Source organism: Penicillium malachiteum (assembly GCF_028827825.1).
Source record: "Penicillium malachiteum strain IBT 17515 chromosome Unknown utg000001l:1.0-8184562.0:1.0-8186909.0, whole genome shotgun sequence".
NCBI lineage: Eukaryota > Fungi > Ascomycota > Eurotiomycetes > Eurotiales > Aspergillaceae > Penicillium > Penicillium malachiteum.
Window position 1 is genome coordinate 3,147,764 of NW_026643094.1, and position 12,371 is coordinate 3,160,134.

Consider the following 12,371-nt stretch of genomic DNA (forward strand, 5'->3'; position numbering starts at 1 on the left):
CCGCACCGCGCCGCACTCCCTTGTCGTGTATCTTCGACTATGGATTTCTCTTTTTGAGCCCTCTTAAGAGTCACTCATACCATGCAGACATCAATACATATCAGTCGCAAACGTCCTGTAACGGCATGCACAGAATGTCGCCGAAGGAAACAAAAGGTGTCCTGCAATCAGCTCCGTATTTAAGGGACATTTATGAGTACTAAATTATTGGTAGTGCGACCGTGAAAGGCCATGCAATATGTGCACCGGGAGGGGTGTCCCGGATAGGTGCACATATGAATATTCAACAAGGTAAGGCCTGATCAATGTAGTCGCTTGAAATGATCTCTTGTTATTTACACAAGAAACATCGATCTTCTAACTAGTACTTCTGATCACAGCCCCGATGATGGATCGACTTCCAGAGCAGACCAAATACCTCTGCAAAGTCCTCCCTTGACAATCAATGGAAGTAATTCTTCAGAGATGCTTACAGACCAGTCAATCCGGAATCAAGTTGGATATGGTGGGCCCAATGAGGCGAACTCTCTCTCGGAACTATATGAAGTCGGTTTAAGATCCTCTTTCTTGTTGATTATTACAAAACTGACGGAGATGAGATAGCTTATCGGAGATAATAGCCAGCTACCTCCGCTCCATTCCACATCCAGCAGCATGCCTTTGACCTCACAGATGATGCGAAACTTTTCCCATCTTTGTGCAATGATGCCTTCCCGTGCAGTTACACGAGAACTCATCGAGATCTATTTCTCAGAGGCCAATTGGTATCTTGCACTACTAGAAAAGCATTACTTTGAAAAGCTCTTCAGCTCTTGGTGTGCTATCAGCGACCAGCCTAGAGAAATTTCCCATTTCGAGGGGGTTTCTAGCGATCTTCTCCATTTTCCAGCTCTGATATTTCAGGTCCTGGCTGTTGCTTTGCAATTTACCGCTCCCAACATGCCCTGTATTCAGGCTTTAGGGATAGACAGTTTTACTCAACGTGACTTTCTCTCGAATAATTTCTCCACTAGAGGGATGGAAATCTCGAGCCTTGTGGGAAGACATGACCCCACAATTACTGCTGTCCAGAGCGATCTCATGAGGTCATTGTGGCTGAAGAACTCCAGTCGTGGGAGGGAAGCATGGCAAGTCTTAGGCGGTGCAATCAGGTCAGTTTTCACATCACCGTCTAATTGAGGAAATTTCTAACCATCTCTGAATAGGATGGCTCAAGATCTAGGACTCCACCGACAGGCTAAGGTCATTCAAAAAGTGCAATCTCCACTAGAAGAAACTCTTGATCTCTTGTGGTATGATGAGTATAAACGAAGGTTATGGGTCAAGTTATATTCCTGGGATAGGTAGGACTCTCTTGCCCTCATCTGCGGCCTATCATGATACTCATAAAAATAGTCATATGGCTTTCACTCTTGGCAGACCTCGAGCAATCAACAGCAGCGACTGTATAATACTGCCGCCATTAGATCGCGATATCCCTGCAGATCCCTCGAAAACGATTCCGACGGCTTTATTCTCCCATGAGCCTCCATCATCCTTCACGCCCCATCTCTTTCAATACGCCGTCTGTCAGCAGATGCATGAAGCCATGTCGCTAGGTCTTCATAGAAGCCACATTGAAGATTATAGTCGGGTCGAGATTATTCATGACCGCATAATTTCTTTACTGAACAACTTGCCTCCTGTGCACAGGTTGGCAAACCCCGATACGTCCTGGGATTCAACCCATACACATATCCCTAAGCAGCGTCAACAAATAGCAACAGCGGCGCATTCATTCCTCGTGGCCCTGCACAGACCGCATTCGAAAACCCATGCGGCTAGTCGTGATGCCGCAACTCATTCAGCGCTTTCTATACTCGATGCACAAGAACGTCTCTTCGCTCTTATGGCAAATCAGTACTCTAATATCTACGCTCTCTCCGTCTATACCGTCGATGCCTCTATCTTTCTTTCCGTCACCACCCTTCAATACCCACCCTCGGATCCTGCTCTAGCAGAGATAATTGATCGTGCAATTGAGAAGGCTAGAAGTCGTCTTGAATTTATGAAGGAAAGAGTTTCCTTATCAAATTCAGCGTTACAGATTCTAAAACTTTGTCACCTCAAAAAACAGTCCCTGTCACAACTCCAGTTTTATGCCCCCACGTTTGCGGTTCCTCAATCCACCCAAATAGGAGAAACTGCTGCTTCGGGCGCGATGAGGATTGATGGCACATCAGATCCCGCGCCAATAAGTCCTGTACAAGTCCATATGCCCAGTACCATGTCAAATTTTGAGCCTAGCCAAATTGACAGTGCGGTTATGTTTGACGATTTCATCATGTCGGATTTTGACGTTGAGTCGTGGGTGCAACAGATGGGACTGATGAATGATCTGGACGATTATTGATATACATCTCAAACGATTCATCCTAGCTTAATCTCAGACACTATTTACTCAAATCGATTTTCAACAGCCAACGGGCAGGCCAGCTGCTGTATAATTTGCACATGTGAATTACGAAGAAAAAGAATTATCAATGGGATGACTGTAAACTTGAAGAAGTCAACTCGAACAATGCTAGGCGGTCAAAAAACTTCCAGTACTCGAGTAGTAGAAGAGCCTGAGGTCCAGATGTCTATTACATAAATGAGTGCTTAGATGGTTTACATATGTAGATGCTGTTCTCCAACATTTGAATGATCAGTGTCATTTACTGACAACAAATTATCCTGGGAAGATACTACTTTTCACCTCAAAAAAGAGAAATTAAGCATGTGTTGCACATGTGCTACTCGAAATTTATAAGAGAGGGGAAAATGTAAGCTATGGCGCCCTTCTGCGGAAAGTCAAAAAGCGAGAATCTATAGGATTCAATATCTATTTCTTTTGTCTAGTGAACATCTGGAACAGGGTTGCGATTTTTCAAGATTGTGCGGCTCTTTTATCACCACTATAGATGAGAAACATAGCCCGTTCAGTGCCAGAACTTGAGCTCTTTACCCCGGACTATTTCCCATCCCTGGTTCATAGCCTCGACCACATCCCCAGGCAAGGGTCCATGAGAAAGAGCCACCAAGTTCTCCTCCGAGTGCTTCAGGCTGCTAGCGCCAATAATGATGCCATCACCCTTTTCTGCCTTCAGCTGAGAGTGATGAGACAACCAACGAAGTGCACACTCAGCCTCGGAAAGCCCATTTTTCTTGGCAACTGGCCGCAGAGTCTCCAACGCATCAAAGTAGCAGTCGTCGAAGTAACGGTTGCGAGACAGTTTACCCTGGTCGCGCTTCGGGTCAAACCGAGAGCCTTCCTCGAACTCAGTCATGTCGCGGGTATAACGACTAGTCAAAAAACCTCCAGCTAGGGGATTGAAGCAATAAAAAGATAGACCGTAGTAGCGCAGACATGGGAACAGCTCAGCTTCGACCGCGCGGTGGAAAGAATTGTAGAGACCCTGGTAGACGGAGGGTTTGACCCATCCATTCTTCTCACAGAGTTCACAGATCTGTGCGACTTCCCACGCCTGGTAATTGCTAATACCATACTTCTCAAAAAGTCCCTCCTCGTATAGTTCGTTGACTGCACGAAGAGTCTCCGCAAATGGCACGGTTCGATCCGGTCCATGAAGATACCAGGTTGTGACCTTATCGACCCCCAGTGCCTTCAGACTTCGAAGCAGACCTTTACGGAGGCCCTCGGAAGAGTGGTGGTAAAGCTCATCTGGCGACAGAGCTGGTCGAATGGCGGTTGGGTAGAGTTTGGTATCAATTTTGATCCCACGGCTTGGGCAGTCCAAAGCTCCAAGGTACTCCTCCGATGAACCTCCACCGTAGACTCGGGCAGTATCAACTGTGTCATGACCATACTTTTGAAACATGTCGAGGACGGCCTTCGTTTCGTCAATGGTGTGAATCCGGGTCATTTCCACGCCTACAGATGATAATAGTTAGTGCCGTGGTAAACGCCTTGACTGATTTCGAACAACATACCTGGCTTTCCAAGGGTCATAGCTCCAAAAATGACCTTAACTCCAGCACTGCCGGCTGTCGGTGAGGTTGTCATATTTGCTAGAATTCAGATAACCTTGCAAGTGACAATGGTGAAGTGTAAGCTTGAAGTGATAATTGGAAGAGTTCAAGTTGTCAAGGGACTCGGGAGTGCACAGGTGAGTAATAAATAGTGGTGGCACTGGTGGGGAGGAGGGGTCGTTAGATTTTCAATGCAAAAAACCGAGATGTCATTAGATCGGACATGTAGGGACCTTAAATCCGTCACTTCATTCATTAGTAAATTTGCTGGCATATACTGCAGATTTGATATGCTCAATTTTAAAGGAAATACGGATCGCTGATTGGAGAATATTGTTAAGGATGATATTTCCTTGAAAATAAACCAATAACAACCTTTCGGCCGATGATCCACCCAGTGTGGATCAGATTGCCAATATCGGCCGATGAGGCGATGAGCGTCATCTCAAGTTGGGTTCGACTCGGAGTTAGACACATCGCCGACCAATTTAGACAGAGAATAGAAAGCTGTGCCGTATATAAGTATGGAGAAATCGGTCCTCAATCTGAAACCATCAATCGTTGTGACACCAAAATTAAAATACATCATTATTCCTTGAGACCAAACCAAAAGAATGAAGGTTCTCGTGACAGGTAAGATCCCTCGAACGTCTCTTCTCACAGCTAGAAGTAGCTAATCCTTGGATTTAGGGGGGCTCTGGCTTCATTGCCTCTCACTGCTTAAAGGTATTGATCTGCAATGTTCAAGCATACAAGTTCTCAACAGTACTGACACGACGCCTAGACTTTACTTGCTAGAAACCATACTGTGGTTACTACTGTTCGGAGCGCCGAAAAAGGTGAAAAGATCATCGCTGCTTATCCGGAATCTTCCAAGGGCCAGCTTTCCTACGTGGTTGTTCCTGACATTGCCCAAGAACACGCGTTTGACCAAGCCATCATTTCGGACCCCCCATTTGATGCTATTCTTCACACCGCAAGCCCATTTCATTTCAACTTCCAGGAACCCAAGGAGCTACTTGACCCTGCAATCAATGGCACGAAGGGAATTTTACGCGCAATCAAGGACAAAGCCCCTTCAGTGAAGCGAGTAGTCATTACCTCTTCCTTTGCTGCTATCGTTAGCCCAGGCGAACATCCCGACGTGTACAGCGAGAGCCAATGGAACACAGTCACCTACGAGGAAGGCATTGAATATCGTGAAAAAACCTACCGTGCAAGCAAGGCACTCGCTGAGCGAGCTGCATGGTCTTTCATGGAAGAAGAGAAGCCCGGATTTTCTCTTGCAACCATATGCCCTCCGTGGGTCTTTGGACCTCCAATTCATGCCCCTGAGTCCCAGGCAGCACTGAATACATCAAACGCTTATTTTTTGATGTTGATGCATGGAGGATGGAAGGAAAAGTTGCCTCCAACTGGCACCTGGCTCTGGGTTGATGTGCGAGACATCGCTCTTGCTCACGTCAGAGCTATGGAAGTTCCCGAGGCAGCTGGAAAGCGGTTCTTTACTACTGCTGGCCACTTTGATATGAAAGAAGTTGCAGAAATTGCCAAGAAGAGATTCCCTGAGTATGCCGACAAACTTCCGACTGAGTTGGCGTCGGACAAGCCCAGCCGTCTTTATGGCTTCGACAACAGCCGCTCGAAGGAAATTCTTGGGCTAGAATATCTGTCACTGGAGAACTCTGTTGTCGACACAATCAAGTTCCTACAGAGTCATCAAATTTGATCACTCAGATAGAAAACTCAGCAATCTCAAGGTGACTCTCAGCCTACTCCCCTGATCTGCAGCTAATGTAACATTGCTGGGGGGTCAAGGAATGCGCATCATGGAGCAACAATATTGATAGGAATGAGATCAGCTTGTACATACGCCTTTGTTATTCAAAATTTGTAAATAGATGTATATCTTCCGAAATTAAACAAAGGACCAGGGTCAGAGACTAGTAAGTCAGAGTTATAGCAGAGAATTTGTTGACTCTTTCAATCACTGTCATCAGTTTCTTACACATCACCGCCTTTATCTTCAGCTTCCCGGTGCTCGCCGACGTCCTGCTGCAGATGGGTGTAAATGTGCAAAATCAGGGTCTTGCATAGCGCGTTGCATGAAATATTCAAGAAATCCTGCGGGCATAGGGCCATTACCTCCACCTCTCCCTCGACCACCAACACCAACACCACCTGCACGTGTAGCCCTCATTGCATGCATAAATGGGTCTTCTATTTCATAGCCCTCATAATCATAGGCAAATTTGTCATCATCATAGTCATATTCATCATCGTCGTCATCATCGTCATCACCCATTAACCCACCCCTTCCGGTCTTTGCATACGGTCCAAGAAGGAAATTAACCTTGGTACCCTTGAATAGGTCCACAAGAGTCTGATGTGCTTGCTCTGGGGTTTTGCCTTTTGGAATGATCTGACCAGGGAGCTGAATGGGCTGCGTGATATCGACCGAAATCATTCTAAAGTTGACAAGGTCCGGATATGAGCCCTTCCTGCATTCTTTCGCAATATTTTTCACCAAATTGATGACGGGAGAGTTGCAGTCGCCAACAGTCAAACTCCTAAGTGCAGGGGCAAGTTGAGGGTTGACTGAGACGATTGCTTGATGAAGGTGAAGCTCTTGAAGAGCCGTGAAATCGCGTAGAGGCCCCATTTTGATGCGGCTAGAAAGGAATCGCTGCCAATCCCTGAGATCGCTAGGCTCCCTGATGAAGCCTAGATGCAAATACTCGAGAGTGTCTTTATGTGTCATGAGGGCTTCGCGTGCATGGGCCGCATTGAACTGCGATCCCATGTAGGTATCAGGCTCACGTTGTCCGAGGGTTATCATCAAAGTTATCAAACGCAAATGCCCTCAGTTTCTTGCATGCGTGTGTGAGTTTCTTCAAGAACGCAGCATCGATACCGCAACCCCGGAAAACTAGCTCTTCCATATGCAGTGTTCCTGATTCCCATGTGGATGGAAATGTTGTGCTTTGGAGATCACCGTACTCTACAATGGAAAGTTTTAGGCTAGGCAAAGACAGAAGCTCGTGGTAGGACGCAATGTCGTAACCACTATTTTCAGCCTTACCTACCAGACAAATGGCTTCAAGCTTTCCCAAAAGTAGGGTTCCGGGGGAAAAGGTCCGAAAAGGCGCTCATGGAAAAAGGCCGCCAGGGAGGATGAGGCGACGAACATTGGGAGTTATGTTGATGACCAATGCAGCGAATACACTGAGGTCGCCTTTCCTCATATGAGAAATCCAGTCGTCCTCTTTATCGCCGAGCTTGAGGTCTTTGATTGCTTTCGTAAAAAGCTCGATGTCGCTGGAGGCAATGTCGGCAATATCATCATCGTCATTTTCAGGTTGGTCGAACATTAACGGCCCCCTCAATGGTAATATTGTGAACAAATTGACCGAGGTAGGGATGAGTATAGAGGGTCCTTGCAAAGCGGACCGTGTCCTGGACATTGCCAAGTATGCCGTCATCGACGAATTCAAAACAGAGCAGAGATTGGGCGATATCACGGAACCTCTTTGAAACTAGGCACATATTGTATAGACTCATGTAGCCATCTTAGTCATCTTGCTTGCCGTTGTTCTTTTTCTTGGTGCCCCAATTCTTAAACTGTGTTACCTCCCATTGGGGGGCCCGACCGGGGATAGAGGAGGACAGAATATGCCTGACAAGCTCATCTGGAAGTTCTTGCAGATTAGGCATTTTTGGTTTGGAAAACTCAGAAGAGCTCAACGCAGATGCCGGAATAGAAGAAATTGAAAAAAAGAATCCAGGGGAATATGACCTTGAGACGTGTCGAGTGTTGAGTCCTGGACGTGTTGGACGTGTCCAACGCGGGATGCCTGCATGTACCATAACAGGAAATCAGGGCTCTTATATTAGGGCTTCCATTATGATTGATTGATCATTGGTTCAAATCAATCCAGGTACACCATGGATCGAAATCAGTTTCACCACTTGCACTAAGAAGTTATTTCTCTAACCCTACTTTGAAACCCACCATACCTATTGCGGTTACTCTACCTCTGATCACCTGTCTTGGCGTAATTTTCATACATATATAAATAACAGCATAGAAACAGATTCTATATTACACTCGTAACGTATGGCTTTGGCAGCTTCCAGAATGTGCAATGATTTTCTACGAAGTATATAGCAGCACATACGCCAGGAACTTCGTATGTCGATACCCAGAAATAGCGTGAACAGGCGATGTGGTTGAAATGATATTGCAAAGCCAACAGCTCACTAGTTAACTCGTTAATAGGAGCTGCTTATGAAGCAAAGTATATGCATAACGTAGCTCCCGGTTGACCTGGCCACCCCAAAACACATACAAAATATTGGATATTGATTCCTCTATATCTCAACCACCAGAGATTTATTTCTATTAAAGCATTAGCATCTACAATTCCCAGGCTGTATAAAGAGCACATCTAGATTTTAGACCTTTCAGAGTATTATTTCAATGCTTTACCATAAAATACAGCGTAATTTTGACGTTTTAGATTTGAACGTATATATCTCTACTAGTTCTTGAAGGAATTTCCCTAGACTACACCATTATGTTAGAAACGATAACTTTATTCTATATATGCAATATATTATCTTAAATAAATATATTTGTTGAGATATGAAGTTATGATTTGTCGCATTTTGTATGTGTTTTGGGGTGGCCAGATCAACCGGGTGGCCAGGTCAACCGGGAGCTACGTTACTTATCTACATATCCCAATCCAAGCGTTGAACAAATGAACTTGGAGAGCTGGCACAGAATTATTTTTCCTTCTTGTTTTTTAAGCGTTTTGCACGGCTTGATTGAGCTGCCGCCATTAAGAGAGCCTGGTCCGCTTCAGAAAGTTTCTCCTTGGTCTCTTCCATGGCCATGGCGGCCTTGAGATCTTCCTTCGTTTTTTCGACTTGATCGTCTGTTGGAGCACTGTTTCTGATAAGGCCGATAATAATTTCCTGGCTCTTGGGGTTATCGACCCAATTTGGGATCTTGTCCAAGGACTCGCGATTTTGTTTGTAGTAACTGAGAATGGATGCGAAGCTCTCGCGGGCCTTTTTATCACTCATGGTCACAACTGTGTGGATAAATATGAAGACAGAATGCTTCTTCTTCCGCAAAACTTTTTCACTATATATATTTCATGTGAGGAGATATATATTCAGGTTTAAGATTACTCACCTTACCTCAGTTAATGTTTTGTTGGCTTACGGAAGAAGAATACATGGTTAAGCGGGGTAAAAGAGGGGTTAAGTATGTCGCTATTGAGGAGCCTAGCTGACAGTCAGCATAAGTACCCTTACACTTCAAATGTTGCATTTGAAAGGCTTACTAGTGACTAGCCAGAAAGATCTTCCAACCAATAAGCCCTTTACATTACTTAAGCACGGGCTATATTTCCTAGTCTCTTAGGTTTCAACCTTCGAATCAATATTTCGTAGATTTCACTATTTATTCACTCGAAGCAGAACCAAATCTTCCGAGATCATAATTCAAGCAGCTCATCAATTGGATAGTGATCGCGAAAGTTTTCTTGATCACCTGCGCACTTGTCAGTCTTGAGCTTCACGAGTTCTCTCATTTCTTGTCGCTGTTCTTCGCTCAAAAGTTGAATACGGTCATCCAACGTGGTAAAGGTTCCATAGCACTGTGGATCAATAAATTTCCAATAAATTTCGTCGAACATGGAACTGTACCTTGCTGCTAAGCAGGTCCAAAATAACCCAGTCTCCATGGAATCTTTCATACGGAGAGAAAGACGCTGTGGCTCAAATAGAAGTTGTTGTTCAATCAGTCTGTTTTCATGGTCGCAAAGAACTTCCAGGAAGGCATCAAGTCTAGGCAAATAGCGAGCCAGAAAGTGATCGAGATCGTCCTCCCAGTCCTCCGGACTTTGCAATAAGAGCCACCAAGGAGCTACCCATGTAAACTCAGCAGGTGCGGTATATGTAAACTCCCAATCAATAACACCTGAAACATGCGCTGTAGCGATATCTACAAGCACATTTGAAGGACGGAAGTCATCACAATATAACCGGAATGGCCTTTGACGATGCTCAGTGCAAAGGTTCTTTGTAATCTCTAAAAAAAGACAGCGAGCAACAAATTTCCTCTGGCAGTCTTCCTTGCTGCTAACAGCATCGTGTTGTTGCAACCGGAGTTGGGAAAGATGTTGCATAGCAAGCGTTTCAAAATATTCTGTCGCTGATTTAAAGCTGTGTGAAGGGAAAACTTCTCCTGGTAGATTGGCAGACACCATCAATTCGTTCATGTTGAAGGTGAGTGGTCGCTGAGTGATAGCAAAACTGCCTTCATTTCCCTCAAGTGCACCAATGGAATCAAATTCATATTGAGAAAGCTCGAGTATGTATGAAGCCATTTCGCGGTAGGCCCTCTTAAAATCCCGGTTATTTATTTGCGGGTTCAGGACCGGTCGTCCCGCCAAAGAAGGATCCCGAAGGATCTGTGACAATGGCACTCCATCAAGAAATGCCATAACAATATACGGACCTGCCCAGCAGACCCCGGAGCCAAAAACTTCAGGAACAGGAATAGAAGTGGTATGGCGTATCCACCTCATGGTAGCAACTTCAATCTGGACTTTCTCTCTGCGGCAAATAGCGCGTCCAAGAGCAGCGAAACGGACAATGACATCTGGTCCCTCATCATATCGAACCCGATAGCAAATATTGAAAGCGCCGCTTCTCCATAGACATGCAGATACAGCTTTCCCTGGTCGATGTCTCTCAGCGAGTTGCATGGACGAAATTTCTGGGTTTCGGCTCGACCAAAGATTCAGCCAGGCAGCGGCTTTCTGTTCCTGTTTTTGTTGAGCAAGATGATCAAAATCCATTTTTATCGGCGGTCACAGTTTCAAGGTATATCAGGATGCAGAAGCAATGTCAGCGACAGAAGAAAAGTTCTACCGTCGTGAAAGGAGGCAGACTGATAATTGACTCCCCTAGGTTCCGGAGTTGGATACTACCGTGTTTGTCACGTGACACTCGATCTTTTCGTAGTAGGCGGTCTGGAATTGAAATTTGAAGACTAGATTTACATCCACCTGAATATTTGATAAATCTAATTCTGTTATAATTTGTGCTACCTTAGAGCACGCCTCAAGCAATGAACTACGGAGAGTCGGTATAAACACATCTCACGTAATATATCAAAATAACCACCTGGTAGTATCTTTCAATACAATACACAAATTGAAACTAACACTAGTCTGAAGCCAGACTAGCGTGTTTCAAAAAAGGGTTTAAGAAAGAATCTCTGTGTGTAAGTGGTGAAACTGATTTCGATCTGGAGTGTAGTGATCCACATGTACTCCGTATCTGTCGACCACTAGTTCACCGTAGATGATCTATCTCAGGCACTACAATGGCTAAGATGGTCCACACGTGATTTCAACATACTGATTCGCGGAGCACCTACTCCACTTTGATCTATACTCTCTTGCACCACTATATCAACATTGGAAAGCCATTCACAACCTCAAACATCCAGGTCACACAAATGTGATCTGGCCTTCACAAATTCACTATTTGAGCACCTCTATCATACTCCTGAAATGGATTTACCAAAACTCCAGACAAGAATCATACAGGGATCCAGAACAGCATGCCCTTAACTGACAGTCATCGTACGTGAATCTCTCTGTCAGAAATTTGAAAACGTATCAATCTAACCTAAGAAGAGCCTCCTCTGGAGCCAGAAGAGAGGGAGATTGTCAAGTATTACAATGGCTGGACCAACTACATGTTCTCGTACTGTCTAAAGCCCTGGAATGACGATGATGCTGAGGAGGGCAAGGCAATCCTAGAGGCAATGATCCAGCATGATAAGGAAGCCGAGCATAATGAGCTTGAAGAAAATCACCATGGCTATATTGATGATTGCAGCTACCATGATGAGGACAGCAATGACCATAACGATAGCTTCAATCATGATGGCACTCACAATACCAATCATGAAGATGATTCTGACAGCTACGATCATGAAACTGAGACAGCTGTTGATGATTACGCTGGTGACTACAGCTATGAGGATTATGGTGACTTGAACAGCGATGAATGCTACTGGGACTATTAGGATCGACTTGACTTCTGACGCTATAACCTCCAGGGAAATTTTCATGAATTAGCCAATACCTCTTAGATTTGAATTGAGACGACCTGGCCCTCCTATTAGACCCAAATAATCAATGATATTATACTCTTCAAACATTTGGGCCCACAAGTATACTGTTGAAGTTTGGGCCACCATTATTTGGTTCAATAGCGCTCCAGTCACGTAGAGCTTGAATCTTCCTCCTCCACACTTCCTCAGCGCATTT

General features: G+C 44.9%; 8 protein-coding genes across 8 annotated transcripts; 3 read left to right on the forward strand and 5 right to left on the reverse strand.

The window, feature by feature from the left end:
- Positions 1–654: 654 nt before the first annotated feature.
- N7483_001183 (fungal specific transcription factor domain-containing protein) lies at positions 655–2,392 on the forward strand (the record flags this gene model as incomplete). Its single annotated transcript, XM_057084621.1, has 3 exons — positions 655–1,151; positions 1,206–1,343; positions 1,396–2,392. The coding sequence occupies 3 exons, from the start codon at positions 655–657 to the stop codon at positions 2,390–2,392; spliced, it is 1,632 nt and encodes a 543-aa protein (XP_056950770.1).
- Positions 2,393–2,960: 568 nt separating this feature from the next.
- On the reverse strand, positions 2,961–4,045 carry N7483_001184 (aldo/keto reductase family protein; the record flags this gene model as incomplete). Its single annotated transcript, XM_057084622.1, has 2 exons — positions 2,961–3,913; positions 3,973–4,045. 2 exons carry the CDS (start codon positions 4,043–4,045, stop codon positions 2,961–2,963), a joined length of 1,026 nt encoding a protein of 341 aa, XP_056950771.1.
- A 580-nt stretch (positions 4,046–4,625) lies between these two features.
- N7483_001185 (SDR family oxidoreductase) lies at positions 4,626–5,740 on the forward strand (the record flags this gene model as incomplete). The annotated part of the gene is made up of 3 exons (XM_057084623.1): positions 4,626–4,637; positions 4,702–4,737; positions 4,796–5,740. 3 exons carry the CDS (start codon positions 4,626–4,628, stop codon positions 5,738–5,740), a joined length of 993 nt encoding a protein of 330 aa, XP_056950772.1.
- Positions 5,741–6,037: 297 nt separating this feature from the next.
- On the reverse strand, positions 6,038–6,814 carry N7483_001186 (uncharacterized protein; the record flags this gene model as incomplete). Its single annotated transcript, XM_057084624.1, has 1 exon — positions 6,038–6,814. The coding sequence occupies one exon, from the start codon at positions 6,812–6,814 to the stop codon at positions 6,038–6,040; it is 777 nt and encodes a 258-aa protein (XP_056950773.1).
- Positions 6,815–6,827: 13 nt separating this feature from the next.
- Positions 6,828–7,725, reverse strand: N7483_001187 (uncharacterized protein; the record flags this gene model as incomplete). The annotated part of the gene is made up of 3 exons (XM_057084625.1): positions 6,828–7,115; positions 7,200–7,547; positions 7,642–7,725. The coding sequence occupies 3 exons, from the start codon at positions 7,723–7,725 to the stop codon at positions 6,828–6,830; spliced, it is 720 nt and encodes a 239-aa protein (XP_056950774.1).
- Positions 7,726–8,799: 1,074 nt separating this feature from the next.
- On the reverse strand, positions 8,800–9,102 carry N7483_001188 (uncharacterized protein; the record flags this gene model as incomplete). The annotated part of the gene is made up of 1 exon (XM_057084626.1): positions 8,800–9,102. One exon carries the CDS (start codon positions 9,100–9,102, stop codon positions 8,800–8,802), a length of 303 nt encoding a protein of 100 aa, XP_056950775.1.
- Positions 9,103–9,518: 416 nt separating this feature from the next.
- Positions 9,519–10,886, reverse strand: N7483_001189 (phosphotransferase family protein; the record flags this gene model as incomplete). The annotated part of the gene is made up of 1 exon (XM_057084627.1): positions 9,519–10,886. One exon carries the CDS (start codon positions 10,884–10,886, stop codon positions 9,519–9,521), a length of 1,368 nt encoding a protein of 455 aa, XP_056950776.1.
- A 770-nt stretch (positions 10,887–11,656) lies between these two features.
- Positions 11,657–12,127, forward strand: N7483_001190 (uncharacterized protein; the record flags this gene model as incomplete). Its single annotated transcript, XM_057084628.1, has 2 exons — positions 11,657–11,678; positions 11,733–12,127. 2 exons carry the CDS (start codon positions 11,657–11,659, stop codon positions 12,125–12,127), a joined length of 417 nt encoding a protein of 138 aa, XP_056950777.1.
- Between the last annotated feature and the right edge of the window lie 244 nt (positions 12,128–12,371).